General features: G+C 40.1%; 1 protein-coding gene and 1 pseudogene across 2 annotated transcripts in view; one reads left to right on the plus strand and one right to left on the minus strand.

Annotated features, from left to right (window-relative positions):
- Window positions 1–21268, minus strand: part of ATP11A (ATPase phospholipid transporting 11A) — a 224736-nt gene that overhangs the window by 113213 nt on the left and 90255 nt on the right. For both annotated transcript variants that reach the window (XM_089693567.1, XM_089693568.1), the window contains exon 2: window positions 19312–19434. In XM_089693567.1, coding sequence (XP_089549693.1) covers window positions 19312–19434 — 123 coding nt within the window. The remainder of the gene's footprint in view (window positions 1–19311; window positions 19435–21268) is intronic.
- On the plus strand, window positions 1194–1315 carry LOC149449267 (U2 spliceosomal RNA; annotated as a pseudogene).

The following is a 21268-nucleotide window of genomic DNA, read 5'->3' on the forward strand; positions in this document are numbered from 1 at the left end:
TCCACATCCACTTTAATAAGTGACATTTTTGATAACTTGCAGCCAAAAGCATATAGTTGCAATGCAGTAGTCTGTAAAAACAAGACCTTGTCTAATGTTTGAAAAAGCAATGAAAATAGCTGAGATAAATCATTATAATTAAATCTGTGCTTGAAACAATATAGTAATCCCCTGGGAGAGTCACTGATGTATTTTTATTTGTCTTGGTAAAACGATGCACTTTGTTCATTTTCAACATCACACATTGGGGAAAATATAAAGTAGTCAAGGTGACCTTCACCAAATATTTAGTGGTGGTGAGTCCATCACTGCCGAGAACGTTTGGGGAAAGATTAAAATAACACTAAATGATATCCCCTTTTCTCCAAAAATAATTAATACACATCCACTACCTAATAAACCCGTGATCTATTTTTCATTACATTGTTTCTTACTGTGTTTTCTGCTTCCTTGTAATGCCCTCTATGAGCTCCTGAACCTCTCCTTTTCCCACTAACTTCTGTTTGAGCAGTACATGTTAGTAGTAGCAATGTACACTGCTCTATGCACACTATATATGCCATAGACCTAGTCCATCTCAAGAGTGAACAACAGAGGGTGGCTACATTCTTACATACAGTTGACCATGGAGAACAAATGTAGCCACCCTCTAACAGGAAGTCACAGCAGCAAAAATAGGAATTAGAGGAGAGGAACTGAAGGTACTTTTTACATTAAGAATACATACTTGAATATAAATGTTTTAGAAATCAGAGTTTGGTGGCACTCTAACTGCTTTATAAATATATCCCATTGTCATTGTTAGCAGCTAAGAAACAGGCACACAATGTAAGCAGTAAAGGCATAAAAATAGTCTTCCCCTGCCAGACTGAGAATGGGATTATTCAGTAAATGAGCAGGAAACGGTTTTGTGTACAGAAAACCAACATAAGTTATTGCCTTTCATTTTTGTTTCTAGGCCATTCCAAGATTTGTTTTTCCAACAGCTGCCAGTAAGCTAGTAGTTTTAACCTCGACTTTAATTGCTTTGCCTTAGCTCTAATACAAGAGTTAGCTTCGAACCCTTTAGATTGTAAGCTCCACGAGCAGGGCTCTCATATTCCTTCTGTACTGAAATGTATTGTAATTGTACTGTCTCCTTTATATTGTAAAGTGCTGTGCAAACTGTTGGCGCTATATAAATCCTCTATAATATCGCTTCTCAGCCTTTTGGCTAAGATCAAGTGTAGTATCTGTTCTTATCAGTGTCCAGTGGGGGTGCTTCATTCTTGCATCATTCTTGCTTGCGAGGATATTTGGCTGTATAGCACCCCTGCTGGAAGGATGGGGGCTTCGATGGTTAATACAGGCCGGAACAGAAACAGAGGTGCCCACAGGCAGTTGGGGCCCAGGAGTAATTCCCCCAGGAACGCCAGAGGGGCCCAGTTCCTCCTGGTTTGAACGAATCTACCTTGTCTGGCCAGGGGCCGGGGAGGCAGAGAGGCCACGGAACAGTGCCCCCTGAGTAGTCTCCTCAGGGGTGCTCTTTGTAGCACATGGGGATGGGATCCCAAGTGTGAAACGTGCACATGGTCACTGATCCAAAACACTTTATCTGCACTGCGCCTTTTACGGCTAGGCCTTTTGGCTAAGTTCAGGGCAAATTTTATGCTACAGGCCTCAGGGCCTAGCCAGTGCACAATTGCATGGCCACTTTTTTATTTTTACTTATTTATTTAATTTATTTTTTTCTCCCACGTTTGTTTCGCTTTTCACTTATGTGTGTGTTTTTTTTCTCACGGATAGTAGGGTGTGGGTCCTCGGGCCTACCCTGAAATCTAGGGGGAAGATGTGTGGCCTTTTGGTTCCTTCCTCCCGTCCTTAGGGGGTCTCTCTTCGGGAGAGCCCCCTGACCTAGTACTTGGTGGCTGTCTTAGGCTAGCCACAAGGAAAGGGGTCCGCCAGGCCTTTTGGCTAGGTGGACCATGTGGGAACCTTAGTCCCTGTCAGGAGCCTCGTGCCCAGGAGGATCAGGGTAGAGACCCTACCCCTTCGGGGGGTGGACAAAGCACACCCCTAAGTGCACTTTTTTGTGTTGGTTTTGCAATAGCACGTTTTTTGTTCACTTACAGGTTTTTTGTTTTTCGCACTTCTGAGAACTTAAATCCTCTATAATAATAATAATAACCATCACTTTGCCGTTTTTGTGTTTTAGTGTTTGGAAGGGCTGGAGGATATACCCAAAAAGGTATTTATGCAATGATTTGTAGGATGTGCACACACATTAGATAGTGATCCTTGGGGGGTCACCTGCAAATACCAGCAGCCAAGGCTCATCAGCAGGAAAGTGATGCAATCTCCCCCGTTCTACCCCTGATAAACCTGCACTGGGCTGTAAGCAGTGTCTGCATTAGGCCTACCCCATTCGGCTTCATAGATCTGATTTGAAAGCAGTCCCTGCTGCCAACGTGACCATTTTCCTGGACAATGGACCCGTCTGCTTAGCTCTACATGTTGCTTCCCTGCCTAGAGCTTGCTTTAAGTGACAGCTGAATGAAGGGTGGAGAAACACAGGGCATGGGAGGCTTGATAACATTACTACAAATGCATGGTTGACAGTGATTGTTCACTGTCAAAAAACTGCAGGGACACATGGCAGTACCCCCTGCAAAAAGCCAGGAGTTTCAGGGAATAAAGTGGTCGTAAACCCTTACATATACTCAGTGAAGTTACTAACCTCTGGTGATACACAGAGATTAAACAAATCCTCCTACATTAGTTGTACCTATTTGTCTGCAGTCTTCTACATCAGTTCAAAGGTTAACATTTATAAAGCTTGTCTGGGCTTACAGAGAAAAAGGGGGCAGAGAGCTGATATTACACACTGCAGAGCTCAGTGAGGGGAGCTCTGAGAGCTGATTAGAGGCAAGAGACACCCCCCCTTTACACAGCTAACAGAAACAGAGTTGAGGCTGTCACTCTGCTGGAGCTCCCTCCCCGCCACCATTTTTTTCTTTTGGTGTCCGGAAAACTTGTCAAAAGTGATTTATGCTGATAGCAGAGAAAGGAGGTAGGAAACAGAAATGACACTCCAGATTAAGACAAGTACACACTATATGCTCTGCTCATTTTTCATGTCTGTGGTTTACAACTATATTAAAGTATTGCTAAAGGCAAAACTTTGTTTCTAGTTTTGGAGAGAGCAGAGATGGATTAGAACACCTGTCAGTTTTCACTGCCCTCTGTGTACCTGTTAGGGAGATCCCCCCTCTCTATTTGTCCTGTTTACCATTATTATTGAAAGTGAAAGTAAAAGAAACCCTAAAATGTGAGTTGTCCAGATAGAGGGGACACTAGTTCTGGTGACCTGGAGGTCTCCAAGAAATTCCCTTAATTTGCAGGGCTTTCCGTTCACTTTCTGTTTGGCTATGGGACAGGAAGTTTCCACAATGGGACACAAATGTCCAAAAAAAAAGAGCTTATAAGCCTCCCTTACACTATTCAAAATGAAAATAAAACGGTTTGCCTATAGTTCTACTTTAACCTCTTGGCGGCGGCCACACACAAATGTGCAGCCTCCCGGCGTCTGGCCTTGATGCCGAGCGGCCGCACATTTGCGTGCAATTAAGAAAAACATATGTGTTGAGAGTGTGCCCTGCGCTCTCCCGGCACACATGTCCGGTACTAACGGAAAGGTCCCGATCTCCTCTTTCGATCGGGACCTATCCCAATCATGTGACAGTGAATCACGGTGGTCACATGACCCTAAAACCCCGCCTCCTGGCTTCTGAAACCGTTAAAGGGCTGAGAGACGCCGGCGCCAAGGGGTTAAGCAGCAACCTTTTGCTTTGACATGCATCGTGACCAGCAAGATTCTCATTACATGCGTGCATTTGCTGCCCTTTATTGAATGAGGCAAACTGATCTACTGTTCAAGGTTGTGTAACAGTTTGCAATTCCTACGACTTGTTAAATTCTGTAAAATTCAACAAGGACACTATCTCTTGCATGACTTCACCTGATAAATGAAACATTTCCTGGTGCTATCTCATTGCATCCTTGAGCACAATGTCTGGGAAAGCTGTTATAAGTTCCCCCCTCTTGAATAGTTCTATTGTAATCTACATTGTTTTTAAAAGATTGTTATTCATCTTCTGGGTACGGACTGAAGCTGACAGAGCAGAGATGGCGTAGCATATCATGGATAATGGAGCAATTTCTGACAAGTGTACTAAAGCAGATTAATGTGGTAAGCTATTGTGAACCAGTGACAGCAACCACACATACATTTATTTATAAACAGCTTAAATAGACCATAATTCATAACAAACAATCAGACATTTAGTTTAAGTATGCTAAACGCACTAGATCAATCACAACTGATCATCTCAGTTACCGCATCATTTTTTTCTCCATTCACAGCCAATGGAAGTGTTTAATGGGTTACAGGTGAACAGGTTTGTCCACCAGAAGGCAAGATAACAAACCCATAGTAATCAATTCAAATGTAAGTGCAGCGCTAAAGCATAAGTGTCAAATGCAATCATAAAGTGCTTATGTGAATAGAAGTGTTCATACAATATTCCAGTGAAATAAATCAAATAAAACGATCACATAGAATCATTAAATCATAAAAAATCATAAAATAAATAGGGACCGGGCTTCTCCAAGGTCAAGGCTATGCAAAACCAGCACAGGATCCTCCAAAATGGCCACTGCTCCGAGGTCCGGCCGTGGTGGCGTGATGTCAGCACGTAAGGGTGGAGCCTTACGTGCTGACGTCACACCACTGTGGCCGGAACTCGGAGAGGCGGCCATTTTGGGAATCCTTTGCTGGTGTTGCATAGCCCTGATGATGGAGAAGTCCGGTCCCTATTTATGGCTTCCTGAGACCCCCCATAAGGATCAGCATTAATGCTATTATACAAGTAGAGTTCTAGTGAGTGCACATCCATATAAGGTGGTGGATTCCTATGTTGGATCACGAACACTCTTGAGCATCCCAGCTGGTATTGCTGCACCTTGTAGTTCCACAATCACTGGGCATTGCTGTGACCTGTTATTGCTAAATAAGCACACATATATCACTTGGCACTTCTGTGACCTGCACTGCCACGGACAATCCACTATTTATATTCATAATTTTAGAGTTCTTTTATGATTCTATGTGATCTGAGACGTTTTAATTGATTTATTTCACTGGAATATTGTGTGAACACTTCTATTCACATAAGCACTTTATGATTGCATTTGTCACTTATGCTTTAGTGCTGCACTTACATTTGAATGGATTCACATTTTGGCACTCACCAATCAGAACCACTCTGATCTGTCCTGGTGTCCCTAGGGAAAGAAGAGGAAGCACAATGTGGTTTTCAAACCTCAGGACTGTTGTGCCAGGCAAGGTGGATGGTGAAACTGTAACCCTGATCCTAAGGTGAACCAACGCGTTAACAAAAAATATACAGTATTCTACGACAACCAAAAAGCAGCTTCTAAAATGTATACCTTAAACCATACACTGAGGGGAATTTACCAAACCTGGAGCAGATAGAATCTGGAGAAGCTGTGCATGGCAACCCGCTGTAATTTTTTATTTTTGAAGCTTAACGTGGTTCTAAAAGCTTGATATTTATTTCTTTAAAACAACAAACACATCATACTTACCTGCTGCTTGCAATGATGTTGCATAGAACAGCCCCGGATCCTACTCTTGTCAGGTCCCACGCTGCCACTGCTGGCCTCTCCCCCTTGCCAAGTGCCCCCAGAGCAGGATCCTTGCTCTGGGGGCACTCATGTGTGCTTGCTCCCAAGCTGCTTCTGTGTTTCTATGGAACAAACAGAACGTGGCTTAGTGCCACCCCCTGCTCCCTCTTACCTTGACAGAGCCAATGGCTCTCGCTGCTGTGTCTCAGTCAATGAGGAGAGAGACTCTGCTCTTGTGCACATTGCTGGATTGTGATTGGGCTTTGGCAAGTATTAACTTTCAGCCTTTAGAACCACTTTTTCCACCATTTCCAGCACAGTGCTAGTGTGCTGGGTGAATGACTTCCGTGCATGCGCAAGAGTGACATCCTCGCACAAGATGGCGAAAGAGCAGCGCCTGGAAGAAGTTGGGGAGAAGATGCCAGCGCTGGGGAGGGAACATGCAAGTGTCAAACTGTCAGAGAAAAAATGAGTATCTCTGACATTAGTTCTGTTTTAACTGAATAAGCTGAGGATAGAAGCTAATTGGGTACTGTGCACAACTGCTCCAGATTCTGTTTTGTGAATACACCTTAAAATTACTTTAAAATATTCTTTGCTTTCTGCAGATGGCTCTTGAGATAGCAAATCCTTCCCACGGTGCAACTGCGTCCTTCCCTGGCAGCAGAACACAGCAATTACCGCTAGCAGCTATAGCTGCTGGCAGTAATCGCATACAAAAAAATCTGACTGGCTTTTTGTACTGAAGTCGATCGATGGAACAACTTCAATACAACCAGCCTGCCCATAGATGGATCAAATCTAGGCTGGTCCCTGCTAAATCAGCAGAGATTCAATCCATCTATGGCCGCCTTTAGTAAGATTCAGTCCTAATAAAGCCTGGTGCTACACCCGCCCAAAATCCTTTGATTGAAAAATCAAAAGAAACCAGCAGGAAAACAGTCAGCCACAATAACAGCTGCATCCAATCAGAAGCAGATGCTGTCCAAGTATTCTGACAGCCGCTGGTGCTGGCTGTCAGAATACAATAGCCTCAGAGGATGTTTCATCCATCTTCATTGTTAGAAGAAATCAGATTTCTTTTTTTACTTGTGTATGGAGAAGGGTGAATTGTAAGTGAAGATGTGCTGCATGTGCTGTACAAGATTCATTGCTGCTCTGTGAAAATTGTATGGACTCATCATTACATGCCATCATATAAAAAATACTTATCACTTATACGTTCTTCAAGCATTGATTAATGTTTCAGCTCTCTGCATTAGGTCGCTTTACATCTTGTAACAACAAAATTAGCCATTGCTGCTACTATAATTGCAGGTCTCAACAGTGGGCTGATAGCTATAAAAGGCCATCATTTGTCTCTAGCTGTGTGCCCCATCCTGACTTAGTAGTGAATGGAGGAGCATTTCACTCAGGGCCGACAGCCTAACATTTATTATTTGTAGTGACCATCAAATGCCCCCCCCACCTCCCCAACCCAGTCCTCCCTGGGTATTAGTAAAGCTGGCCATAGATGGATTGAAATTCAAATTGTTCAGCAGGAATCGGACAAATTTCAATGCATGGGAAGGTTGGTTGTACTGAAGTCAACTTCAGTGCAGCCAGCCTGTTTTTGTTTTTTTAATTTGATCACTGCTGGCGGTTATAGCAGTCAGCAGTGATCATATGTATTCTGACAGTGGGAGGTTTCCCAGCTATCAAAATAAAACGCTCCCTGTGAGGGATTCCCCCATTAACCGTTTCCCAACCACCTAAAGTAGATATATTGCTACAGGGGTGCGCAAAATTACTTGTATATACATGATATTTGTGTTTCCATGTAGGGGGCATGCGTGAGCTGAGCGTGCGCTAAACCTGGTCCTGGCCGGTGATTACCGAGCAGCTCCGACAGGGAGGAGGACTGTTTTGTTTACCAACAGTCCTCCTCCCTGACAGCTCGGGCACACTGCTCTGGATGGCTGTGCACAGCACAGCCATCCAATGCAGTGTGATTATAGTGAAGCGCACACACACCGCCCCCTATGTAAAACACTCCCTGCACACAAATAACCCTTTGATCATTTCTTATGTTAACCGCTTCCTGCCCAGTGCCATTAGTACAGTGTCAGTGATTTTTTTTTAGCACTGATCACTGTATTAGGGTCACTGGGGATGTCAGTGACACCAAGTCAGTTTCCCCCAGTGTCAGAATGCCGCCGAAGTCCCGTAATAAATCGCTGATCGTCGCCATTGTTAGTAAAAAATAAATAAAAAAATTCCAGTATCTGTACCATCATTTGTAAACGCTATGACTTTCACGTACACCAATTAATTTACATGTATTGGGGTTTTTTTTTTTAGCAAAGACATGTAGCAGAATACATTTTCGCATAAATGTATGACGAAATTTGATTTTTTACTGTACATTTTTAATAGCAAAAAGTCCAAAATATTGTTTTTCTCAAAATCGATCTTTTGTTTTTATAGCACAAAAAATAAAAAATACACAGGTGATCAAATACCACCGAAAGAAAGCGCAATTCTGGGGAAAAAAAGGACGTAAATTTTATTTGGGTACAGTGTTGCATGACCGTGCAATTGTCAGTTTAAGTAACGCAGCGCTCTAATGCAAAAAAAATGGCCTGGTCAGGAAGGGGGGTAAATCCTCAGGAGGGCAAGTGGTTAACAATGAATGTGTTGATGGTGAAATCAAGCAATTTCTTTCCTGTAACTTTGGTTGCAGTAAAGAAATTGCTTAATGTATGGCGTGCTTTAGAAAGATACATTCTATAAGTAAGCAGCTTTTGCTGGTCTGTCTTATTAGAAAGCACAGCATATGCTATGAACACAAAGGGGAAGTAACACTCTCGATTACATTTTTGTAAAGCAAGAAATTTTATACAAGTAAAAAAAATCAAATAAAAGGTCGGTATATAATTCACACAAGAAGGCTAGGTTCATACTAGCCAAAGCTGTGAAAAGCAATCAGCGGTGGATCGCTTTTCAGAGAGCGGCTAAGGAGTGTTCAGTAGATGATCCTGCCACCTAATGAATGCCTGTTTTTCCTTTTTGCTGAATAACAGTTTATATGGGGATATGTTGTACAAGGAGGGAGGGGTGTACTAGGGATTTGGCTACTCTGGAGTCAACTTTTTCTAGCAAGTTGAGAAGCATATTGCAAGTGAATAAAAAAGAATTTGTGGAAAGGAAAAACAATGCAAGCAAGCATTTAAAATGCTCAAGGGTTTCTTTGCTTTTACCTGCTTTCTTAAATTGGTAAGGGAGTCTCTAAATACAGTATGTCTAGGACAGGGGCAGACTGACCATTTGGAAACTCGGGCACTGCCCGAGGGCCTGGGGTCAGTAGAGGGCCCCATGAGATGCCCCTGGTACCTTTTTCATAGGCTCTTTTTGAGTTTGGGCAAGGACACAGGGGCCCCATGATCCCCTATTGCCTGGGGGCCCCATGAGTTGTTAGTCCGCCCCTGGTCTAGGGTAAAAAATTCTTGACAGGTCTGGGAATAATTAATTAAATGATACATTCAAAGCAAAAATCTGGTAATTTCAAAAGGCCCCCAAACTCACTTTGTGCAAAATTCTGCTATACAACCTATTTTTTTCCAGTAGTCACATGACTGGTTACTTGATCTAGGCCTCTACCCTTTTATCTTGGTGATAGGCATTTTTTTATGCAGAGAGCAGGGACACGTTATGACATCAGTGCCACTCACTGCAGTATTGGACTATGAGCCCAGGCCGGCATTGTTATGCACCTCCAGGAGGCATGTCCATGACAGCCCGGGTTGACAGAATTTGGGTTGAATAATGATGGCCCTCATTCAACCCAGAAGAGACACAGTGGCTAGGGGCCAAGGTTAGTATATAGGGGACAGTGCCAGAGATAAGGTGAGTGTTACAACAAGAGCTGCATTGCTCATTTATAAAACAAAAGCCTGGGCAAGCACACAAAACTGGACTTCTGCTTTAAAGCAGTATTAAACAAAATAATCATATATTGCAGCTTACCAGTCATTAGATGTGGTGGCTGCATTAGTTTTCTAAGTCTTTTTCTCTCTGTTTTCACCTAGTCACTAATGCACATCCTATATTACAGTGCCAGCACTCTGTATGAAGGAACACAGGGAGCACCTTTGGATATCAGTATTGTCAGTCTAGCTATAGGGGATTGTTAGATGGACAGGCAGATTCAGATCCACTAAACAAATTGAAGCCACACTCTAGCCAATACTCAATAAGCAGTTACAGCAACAGTGTGTCCCTGGTGTGATAAAGCTTTTACATTAATAGATAAAAGCCTATTATTGTAAGCACCCCTGTCAGTAGTAAATGGCTTGTCTCAATCCTGTAACTGCTACATCTGGAAGAGAGCTTGTTTTTTTGAAACACAACAGACTCACTGGCCAGATCATCAGAAGAAAATAGATAAAAAGAAAATGAATGCAACCATCACATCTAAGAATTGGTAAACTGCAATACAAATTTAAAAAAACCAAAACTTTGCTTTTGGGCTTAATACCACTTTAATTTATTTATTTATGGTACTTCTAAAGCACCATCAATTTACGTAGCGGTTTACATATATATTGTACATTCACATCAGTCCCTAACCCTCAAGGGGGCATATAATCTAAAGAAATAGTGCAGAGAATCCTCTTGCGCTAACAAATGGTGTACAACAAAAACAGCTGCCAACACTCTCCTACTAATACCTAGTGTAGTGTATAAACATGAATAAATATATATATAGTGTGGCGCTCAAACATAAATAAATAACAATGTGTAATCAATAAATAAATATCAATAATACCTCAAGTGATCACACTCTATAATATCAAAGTGTATCAAATAAATAAATAAGTGCATCAATAAATAACTCAAGTGTTCACACTCTAAAATATATCAAGTGACTAAAATGAATCACATGCTTTTAATTAATAAAAACCAACTTAATGCAAAGTGTGAATGTGCCAAATAATAGTGCCAGGGATATATAAATGTCCGTTCCTTCAAACAAACTTGGAAGTAATAATCTTCACGTGATAAATAAATTCATGCAATAAATGGTGATAGTTGATAAGTGATTTGTGCCAAAATCTTCTCCAAACAATAGCTGAAGTGCCTCCTCACCTCCTCCCTGCGACCCCTAAGGGCCAACAGGCTTGTAGGATCAACCTGGATCCTAGAATCAAAGAAAGCCAACACCTTTTTCTTCCTTCTTTTTCTTTCCTGGTGGGCCTCCTATTTCCCTTTTAAGCAGCTCTGGTGCCTTAAAGAACAATAGCTCACCAATCCAGTGAGCCAAAGAGGAAAAACACCCTCTAAGTGTAGTATTAACGACTCCTTTTATTTATAAATATGCAAAGTAATAGAACTCACACTTTACAGCAGTCCTCCCTCCTCACCGATGTGTGGGTACACTGCATGTAAACCGGGACTTCCTGGTGTAGCAAGATGGCGTTAAACGCCGGAAGTGCGTCACCACGCACCGGAGACTGCGCACTCGTAACCTACGCGTTACGTCACGTACAACTCGTGACTTCCTCGGGGTAGTAGATAACGGACACAGTTCCTTCCTATATACTGGGCCAATCAACCCTCATTGGTCTCGGTCCGCCTTTCACATAGTCGGCGGTACCCGCGCCATTTTTCAGAAGACTAATTACATTCTGATCGCGGCCATTTTATTGGTGTCATTTTAAACAAGCATTTGTATGGGGACATAATTAAAAAACGCCTTATGTTTCACATAAAAGAAACTGCATTAAATAACATGCTTTTTTGAGGAGCCCTAATAGATATACATAAAATAATAAAAAATATTTAAAAAAGGAAAAAAGATGACGACCTTTAATTTAAAATCATCTATTCCCTTGAAACATATACCAAAATTTATATAAAAATAGATATAAAAATAATAATAAAAAATGATGACAAAAGTCCATACGGAAAAATATATAAATCCAGGAATAACCTATAAAGTAGTACCTCATTAAAAATTGATCATTAATAATAACTAAATGGCTTATAAGCTGAGAAAAGGTAAAAAATCAAATCCCTTCTACCATGTAATCTACCCACACATTTACAGAATAAAATCTACCTCCATATATAATATAACATAATGTGCTCTGTCATTGATAGCCAACAATGCAGAATAATTTGTAAAATTGTGAAACATTTAAAATTATGTTTAAAAGATATATATTAAAAAATGAATGCCACCAAATACATCCATATACCAATATACATGCTCATATAAATGTCAAACCATAATAAAATTGCTATTACCTCAAAAATCACTTATAAAGCAATTCAAGTCAAATTCAACATTTAACCCTTTGGGAACCTGGGTGTTCATGTAATAAATCCACCTGGACTCAGCCTTGCTTAGGGATTTTATTTTATTGTTCCCTCTCCATTGCCTCTTAAATTTCTCGATCCCCCAGAATTTTAATGTACTGGGGTCCTTATTATGATACTTGGCAAAATGTCTGGAGACACTATGTTTCGGGAATCCCTTAATGATGTTCTGAACATGCTCCCTGAGTCTTTTCCACAGGGGCCTCTTAGTTCTGCCTACGTATTGGAGTCCACAATCACACTCCAGGCAATATACAACTCCCTCAGTTTTACATGTAATAAATTCATTAATTTGATAAACTCGACCAGTAGCAGTAGCAGTAAAATTGTTCTTTCTTTTATTCCCTCTTTTTGTAGCAACACAGGTAAAACAATTTCTACAAGGAAAAAAGCCTTTTTCATCGAGGAAAGTGATGCGACTAGTTTTGGGGGGGTCTAATATACTTCTAACCACCTTTGACCTAATATTAGGTGCTTTTCTATATATGAATCTGGGGCCATCCGGTAGTAACCCTCCTATGACAGGATCCAATTTGAGAATACTCCAATGTTTCTTATAAATACTTTCTATTTTTTTGTAATGCGTATTAAAATCCAGGATCACCGCAACCTGTGATTCAATCTGTTTATCCTTATTCCTGTCTACCAAGAAGTGTTCTCTGTCCACATTACCTACTTCCTTAATTTTGACCTCCATATCTTCTCTCAAATATCCTTTTTCAATGAATCTGGACCCCAATATCTCAGCTTGCTGAAAATAATCATGTGTATAGGTACAGTTCCTTCTAATTCTAACAAATTGACCTTTTGGGATATTGAAGATCCAAGGTGGGTAGTGACAACTACCCCTAGGGATATAACCATTACGGTCGACTTTTTTAAAATAAGTGGTAGTGGTAATGTGACCATTGCTTATCCCAATATTAAGATCCAAAAAGTTAATAGTAGTATCGCTAAATTCCCATATGAATCTGATATTTTTATCATTATCATTTAATTTATTCAAGAATGTGGATAAAGTACTCTCCTCCCCCTCCCAAATGATGATCACATCATCGATGTACCTTTTATAAATTTTCAACTCCTCTGGGTGAGATTGATAAAGGTCCTTACTCTCCCAATAACCCATGAAAATGTTTGCAACACTTGGCGCATATCTTGCACCCATCGCTACTCCTTTTATCTGTTTATAATATTTGTTGTCATACCAGAAATAGTTATGACTTAAACAGAACTCAAGGCAATCTAATAAATATTTTCTCTGAGTCCAGGATAGATCACTGTAAATCCTGAGTCCCCAGGTTACTGCTTCCATTGCATCATCATGGCTAATGATCGTGTACAATGAGGATACATCCGCACTGGCCAGAAAAAGTTTCTGTCCCCCTTTAAAATTCTTCACTATTTGTATGAGTTGCTTCGTATCTCTCAAATATGATTGCATTTGTTTCACTACTGGCTGTAAAAACTCATCAATATATTGCCCCATTCTAGCCAAGACCGATTGTATGCCATTTACAATCGGCCTCCCTGGTGGATTGAATTCATCTTTGTGGATTTTGGGGACAGTATAGATAACTGGTATTCTACATGTATCTGGTACTAGATATCTGGCTTCCTTCTTATTCAGAATACCTTTCTCTACTCCTTTTTTAACTAATAATTCTAATTGTTTTTTATATTGTACCGTAGGATTTCTTTTTAATACCAGATATGTTTGGACATCCTCCAATTGGGTGGCCAATTCTCTCTTATAATAATCTTTCGACAAGACTACTATGCCTCCTCCCTTGTCCGCTGGTCTTACAACTATATCCTCCCTTTTCCTCAATTTCTTAATACCGATATCAATACCAATATTTCTACTTATCTTAGGTATGACTAGTTTATCCAAATCATTGGTAACCATTTTTTTAAACGCATCAATTTGACTGTTATTGGGAATCTGAGGATTAAAAAGTGATTTATTTTTAAAAGAAGTGTGGGTAATTATATTACTTGGGGCATTACTTAACGCATTCTTGGCCCCTGGTTGTCCTAAAAAATACTTTTTAATATTAAGCTTCCTAACAAATTTGAGAGTATCAACATATGTGTTGAATTTATTAGCAGGTACAGGGGGGGCATACTTAAGACCCTTATCAAGGACCAACAATTCTTCCCTTGACAAGGTGATGCCACTTAAATTAAAAACACCTTCCCCTACTATTCTCTTTTTCTTTTGTTTTTGGTAGCCTGCTCTACATCCTCTCCTCTTCCTGGACTTCTCCATCCTTCTCTCGGGGGACTCCTCCCCCTTGGATCTTTCTCTAAAAAATCCCCTTGTGGATAATCCGACCTCAATGGGTCAAACCTATTGTACATAGGGATGGGACTCCTTTCTTCATGTCGTTGATAATCCCACCTCACATCAGGGTACTGCCCCTCATACATATTACCATTGGGCATCCTAGGATAATATGGTCTGGGAAGGGGGTATTGGTTGGGTGGTGGATAATAATTGGGCCTATAATTCTGATAATAAGGCCTTTGATTATAGGGCGGACCCTTCCCTTGTGGTTTTTTGTAACCCTTCTTCCCATTTTTGGGTTGCCATCCATTTTTAGGTGTGTAATGTGTCTGCGGATGTTGATTTTTCATTATCTGATTGTGTCCTCTCATATTTTCTTTACGAATCGGTGCATTATTACTGTCCCTCTCCTCTTTGCTTTTAACCGGAGTCGTATTTGTAGAGGCTGTTTCAATTTCATTAATGGAAGACTGCCACTTGAAAACTTGATTCTTTTTCATATCATTTAAATCACGTTGGTATTTTTTTGACTTCCTATATTTGATCTCTTGATCAACCTTATCCAGATCTTTATTCAAACGTTTAGTTAAATTTTGCATTTCAACAGTATCTTTCAGTGGTTCAATTCTATCTTTAATTTCCCCAATCTGTTTTTCCAGGTTCCTCAACTTTCTCTGTTTTCTTTTTAAGAGAAACATGACCAATTCCAACCCTTTTTCGTGGAAGAAATTGAACCATTCATCAATTCCTTCTTGGTCTGTTAACCCATCACAGATGGGTACATCCCACCTTACTCTCCGGGGCACTAATTTATCCTTGAGGTATTTTTCATGAGTAATGATATCCCACCACACTGACACCTTCTTTTCCATCAGGTGCCCTAATTTCCTGTATTGTGACTCAAGATCACCGGTGGGTCCCCCTTGGGGTTGATTAAATACCTCTTCTATATTGATAGATCTATTTTCCAGGTACCCAAATACTTCCATTTTCAGCAGCTAGAGGCGATTAAGGTATTTAATAAAATCTAAAGAAATAGTGCAGAGAATCCTCTTGCGCTAACAAATGGTGTACAACAAAAACAGCTGCCAACACTCTCCTACTAATACCTAGTGTAGTGTATAAACATGAATAAATATATATATAGTGTGGCGCTCAAACATAAATAAATAACAATGTGTAATCAATAAATAAATATCAATAATACCTCAAGTGATCACACTCTATAATATCAAAGTGTATCAAATAAATAAATAAGTGCATCAATAAATAACTCAAGTGTTCACACTCTAAAATATATCAAGTGACTAAAATGAATCACATGCTTTTAATTAATAAAAACCAACTTAATGCAAAGTGTGAATGTGCCAAATAATAGTGCCAGGGATATATAAATGTCCGTTCCTTCAAACAAACTTGGAAGTAATAATCTTCACGTGATAAATAAATTCATGCAATAAATGGTGATAGTTGATAAGTGATTTGTGCCAAAATCTTCTCCAAACAATAGCTGAAGTGCCTCCTCACCTCCTCCCTGCGACCCCTAAGGGCCAACAGGCTTGTAGGATCAACCTGGATCCTAGAATCAAAGAAAGCCAACACCTTTTTCTTCCTTCTTTTTCTTTCCTGGTGGGCCTCCTATTTCCCTTTTAAGCAGCTCTGGTGCCTTAAAGAACAATAGCTCACCAATCCAGTGAGCCAAAGAGGAAAAACACCCTCTAAGTGTAGTATTAACGACTCCTTTTATTTATAAATATGCAAAGTAATAGAACTCACACTTTACAGCAGTCCTCCCTCCTCACCGATGTGTATAATCTAAGCTCCTTAATTTACATTCATATACTAGGGACAGTTTAGACAGGATCCAATTAACCTACTAGCATGTCTTTGGAGTGTGGGAGGAAACCCACGCAGGCACAGGGAGAACATGCAAACTCCAGGCAGGTGGTGTCGTGGCTGAGATTTGAACCAACGATCCTAGTACTGCCAGGCGGAAGTGCTAACCATTTAGCCACTGTGCTGCCCATGATTTATTAATAGGAGCTGCATTAATTGTGTCTTTTATATTGGTCTGGAGTTCAGCTTCAAATTATATATAGTCCAGGATCTAATGATTAGATTATAAAATACAATTTTGTAAGTTTGTTTTCTGGTACGATTCATGCCCTAATCGGTCTTGCCTGGTAACTAAATTAACCCTGCACTGTTATCATTCCATTAGCAAATAATAACCTCCAAATTTACTTGATGCATCATGAACCATACAGCTGTACTGCTACCAAACAAAGACCCTCTACTTTATTAAGTCAATGTAGATCATAACTTTGGAATAGATCTGGCTGAAACATCTTGCTAACCAATTAATTACTTCGCAAATTCTATTTTTCAAGGATAATATCATTATTTAATGCAATAAACATTTCCATCCAACAGGGACTAAATAAAATAATAACAGTACACAGTGATTTTCTTATTACCTATGCATGGCTACAGTATTTAATAGCAGCACAGCAATCAGCTGAATGTGCAGCTGTGCCCGCTTTCATTAACTGAAATTAGGAGAATGTGTAACATCCCATTAAGAAATCACCGGACAACTCCTTCTTAATCAATATTTACACTAATTACAAAGGCTAGAAATGACATATAAGATTTAACAGGCTTTACAAATAAATGCACAGGTACAATATAATATATATGCAGACTAATCCATTTATAGAGAATCTGAACAAACATCAAGGTCCATCCTCCAGTTTCTACCAAATCTGAGCATGGCTCAAAATTACGAAAAGCATACAACATTCTGTTTTCTTTACCTGTGAACATAATGTTAGTTTATGATTAGCTAACAAAAAATATCTCCAATTAAAAGGAGAAGTTTGGAGCATATAAAAAATACATACATACTCATTTCTATGCTGCAGCATTAGTGTGATGCTACAGCAGTCCTACATCGGTTCTAAGACCAAGAACTGAACGATCATATGACTTCTGATCACTCAGTTCTCAGTCTGCTCAGAGAAAGAGAGCAGTGATGGTCTGTCACCACTCTCTGCTCTGCTCCTCCAGCGCTCACTGGAGCACGGGGCTGGGGAGAGTATGGGTGCAGCTGGCTCTGGCTCTCAGCTGCACATATTTAACAGACCAAAAGAGAACAAATAAGGGACACTTATTGTTAGCGTTTATATAAACTTTAATTATGTATTGAATATATAGCTGTATTATTTTTTTTTTTCCAGGTACTTGTATAGCACCATCAATTTACGCAGCGCTTTACATATACATATATATATTGTACATTCACATCAGTCCCTAACCCTCAAGGGGCGTACAATCTAAGGTCCCTAACTTACACTGATACATATACATACTAGGGCCAATTTAGACAGGAGCCAATTAACCTGCCAGCATGTCTTTGGAGTGTGGCAGGAAACCGGAGTACCCGGAGGAAACCCACGCAGGCACAGGGAGAACATGCAAACTCCAGGCAGGTGGTGCCGTGGCTGGGATTTTAACAGACGTATTAATTTGTGTTTTTTATACCCGAGTTCAGCTTTAAATAGACACACAAGTTTTAGTTCAATTTTTGTTGGATATTGATAAGTTAAATGGCCCCAGCGTCTTTGCAAGAGTCTAGTGCATTTTTTTTGGCCTTTTATCATGAAGTCTATCTGAAGATCGATTATTTCTCTTTGTACAGTGAAGGGGAAGATACTACTATATAAAACGGCAACAACATTAGTATCTTCACCAGCTTTGCTAATAGAACCCATAACCCATCTCACTGAAAGTATATCTAAAGCCAAAACCTTTCCTTTAATTGGGGATAAAACAGGGAAGGGTTGGACCTTCTGTCAAGTTTTTACTGCTGTCTGTGTCCTCACTGAAGAGGTTCATACTTTGTATATTTGTCGTTATGATCATTGTCACTGAGACAAATCGTGATAGGAAATCCAAAATGTTGTAGTTATCACAAGACAATGAAGAGGTGAAGGGAATTCTTTAAATGTGGGACACTAGTCTTGGTCTCAACTGTCTCAGGGCTCATATGCACTTGCTTCAAAATGTGGCGTTGGACACACTTTTGTAAAGCACTCTGAATGCCAATCAAAGTACCTTCCCCTAATTAAAATGTTTACCTTACAGTCCTGTTCACAGCATTGTGCTTGCTTTGCTTCATATACCCAATTATGGTTCTATGCAATGTACAATGTACATTGTGGAAACAGATGTAACTATTTGTGGTTGTGGGTTCATGTAATAATTCAACATGTATGTAAAGAACAATGTATAGAAAAATGTATAGAACCACTAAAAGCATAAGAACTCAAAGTGTACAGAAAAGATGATATAATAACCTTGTATCTATACAAGACTGCAGACAAATCCTCCGCACAATGGTGTCAAGTACAGGAGGAGTTTCCTATGTTAACCCAGCACATGGATGAATGTTCTGCTCCCACACTCATCTTTGGCAAGCTCGCAGACGTCACGGATATATCGTATGACCACAATAGAGACATTAGATTGGAAACTAAACTCCACTTGGTCAGGGAATTATGTGGACGGTTTATTGTACTGGGTAAAGTGGCGTGGATTACATCAGTGCTGTATAAATATGTGCCAAGCAACAATGACAATACATAGGTGATATATTTTAAACTACATAGCAGTTTGTCTAATCAATTTTAATCTGCTATATATTTGAAAGATACATTCTAAGTGTAAAGAATAGGAGACATTGACCTTATTAGTTCTTTTCTGTTGACAATAAAAGCATTACAGAACTCTCATCGGAATGTAATCCAATAAAGAGAAGAAATATTACGTAAACTATGTTCTGCTCCAAGAGTGATAAGCAGATATGGAGTCACTGAGCAGTTAGTAGTTGAGCCGTAGATAAATACAGCCCTAGTTACAGGTGCCAGCCAGGTAACCACACAAGTGACTTGATGGAGAGGAGTAAACAATCTTACCTTTGAGGAGACTATCCTGTTATCTGGATACCTCTGAGGAATGTATGCTTCAGTGCCAGGAGGAGGCTCTTTGTGACCAACATAAATACTGCGATTGTCTACCCAATTTTCTTCTCCAGCACACTATAAAAAGAGAGAGAAAAAAGGGGCCATCATTTCATCCGTCACAGATTACTTATTATATGGTCAAAATGTGCATCTTATTCAATAACACACTTCAAAGGCAAAAACGCATGGAAACCAGAAACCAATTTTCAGCGACTAAAGAAAGGCAATTTCCGGAGGGGTCTCTTTGCAAACAAGAGATGTCCAGAGAACACCAGTTGCTTCAAAATAGAATTAAAAAACATGTTAGTATTTAGATACATATAAATCTTACAAGGTCATGAACACAAAGAAGGACAAAAAGGGGTCGATTTACTAAAACTGGAGAGTGCAAAGTCTGGTGCAGCTCTGCCTAAAAAACAATCAGCTTCCAATTTTTTTCTCAAAGCTTAAAGTGTTTCTAAACCCACAACAGTAAAGTCAGTCTGTATATGCAATAAATCATTCTTGGTATACTCACTGTGGAACCTAAGGGGTTAATCCTCCGCATTGTGTAAAAATGCTGCTCGATCCTGTCTTCTCTGATCCTTCCCTCCCCAGATGGGATAGAACAGAACCTTGGGGGCAAGCTGCACATGATCAGTGCTAGAGAGTTTTTTCTCTTCTTGGGAGAGTGCATGTAATCAGCACAGGGCCAAATCAGTGCTGTCCAGACAGAGGGTTAGGGGTCCCGCAGCCTCATAGGACAATCAGAGAAGAATGAAAACTCCTCCTACAAGCTTTAACCAGTGCTCTGCTGGACACTGATAGAAGCCACAAGACTGCTCTAACAGCTGATGAGAAAAGGTATTTAGCAGTTTATATTTACTAAAATAATTGCATTTCCATGTTGTGTGTACTGTGGGAGACCAGATAGAGTGAATGCAGGGTCCTGGGTTTAGGAACACTTTAAACTGAACAAACTGAATACAGGGTCCTGGGTTTAGTAACACGTTAATTGAACAAACTGAAGTTAGAAGCCGATTGGCTACAATGCAGAGCTGCACCAGATTTTGCACTCTCTAGTTTTGGTAAATCAACTCCAAAGGGTTCTACACACATCTGCTATCCAATATGTCGAAGCGCTTCAATGACAAACAACTCAGTTCCAGGATATTTTCTCTGCACAAGTTACATACTTTTTTTCAGGGGTGCTCAACCTTTTGAAGAGTGAGGACCACTTAAAGAGTTACTAAACCCACAACAGTAAAATCAGTCTGTATATGCAGTAAGGAATGCTTGTTATACTCACTGTGGAACCTAAGGGGCTAATCCTCTGCACTGTGTAAAAAGGTTGTTTGATGCTGTCTTCTCTGATCTTCCCCTTCTTTTACTGTCCCCAATCCATCAGCCATTGTGCAAAGCAGCAGTGGCAAATATGCACATGCTCTCTTTGGTGTGTATTGTTACAGAGTTTTTTTTTTTTTTTTTGGAGGGTGCATGTATTTGGCACAGAGCCAATCAGCACTTTCCAGAAAGAGGGTCAGGGGTCATATGCAGCCTCATAGGACAATTAGGGGAGAATGAAAACTCCTCCTACAAGATTAACCAATGCTCGGCCAGACACTGATAGAAGTCCCAAGACTGCTATACTGCTGATAAGAAAAGATATTTAGCAGTTTACATTTAATAAAATAATTGCATTTCCATGTTCTGTGGCATGTAGACGTGGTAAAGACAACTTGCTGAAGTTCAAACCAAGCATCAGAATGGAGAAGAAATGGTATTTAAGCGACTATGAACTTGGCATGGTTGTTAGTGCCAGACAGGCTGGTCTGAGTATTTCATAAACTGCTGATCTACTGGGATTTTTATGTACAACCATCTCTAGGGTTTAGAGAGAATGGTCCGAAAAAGAGAAAATATCCAGTAA

This window comes from Staurois parvus, unplaced genomic scaffold (genome assembly GCF_062004578.1).
Source record: "Staurois parvus isolate SC_StPar_1 unplaced genomic scaffold, SC_StPar_1.0 ptg000634l, whole genome shotgun sequence".
Classification (NCBI taxonomy): Eukaryota; Metazoa; Chordata; class Amphibia; order Anura; family Ranidae; genus Staurois; species Staurois parvus.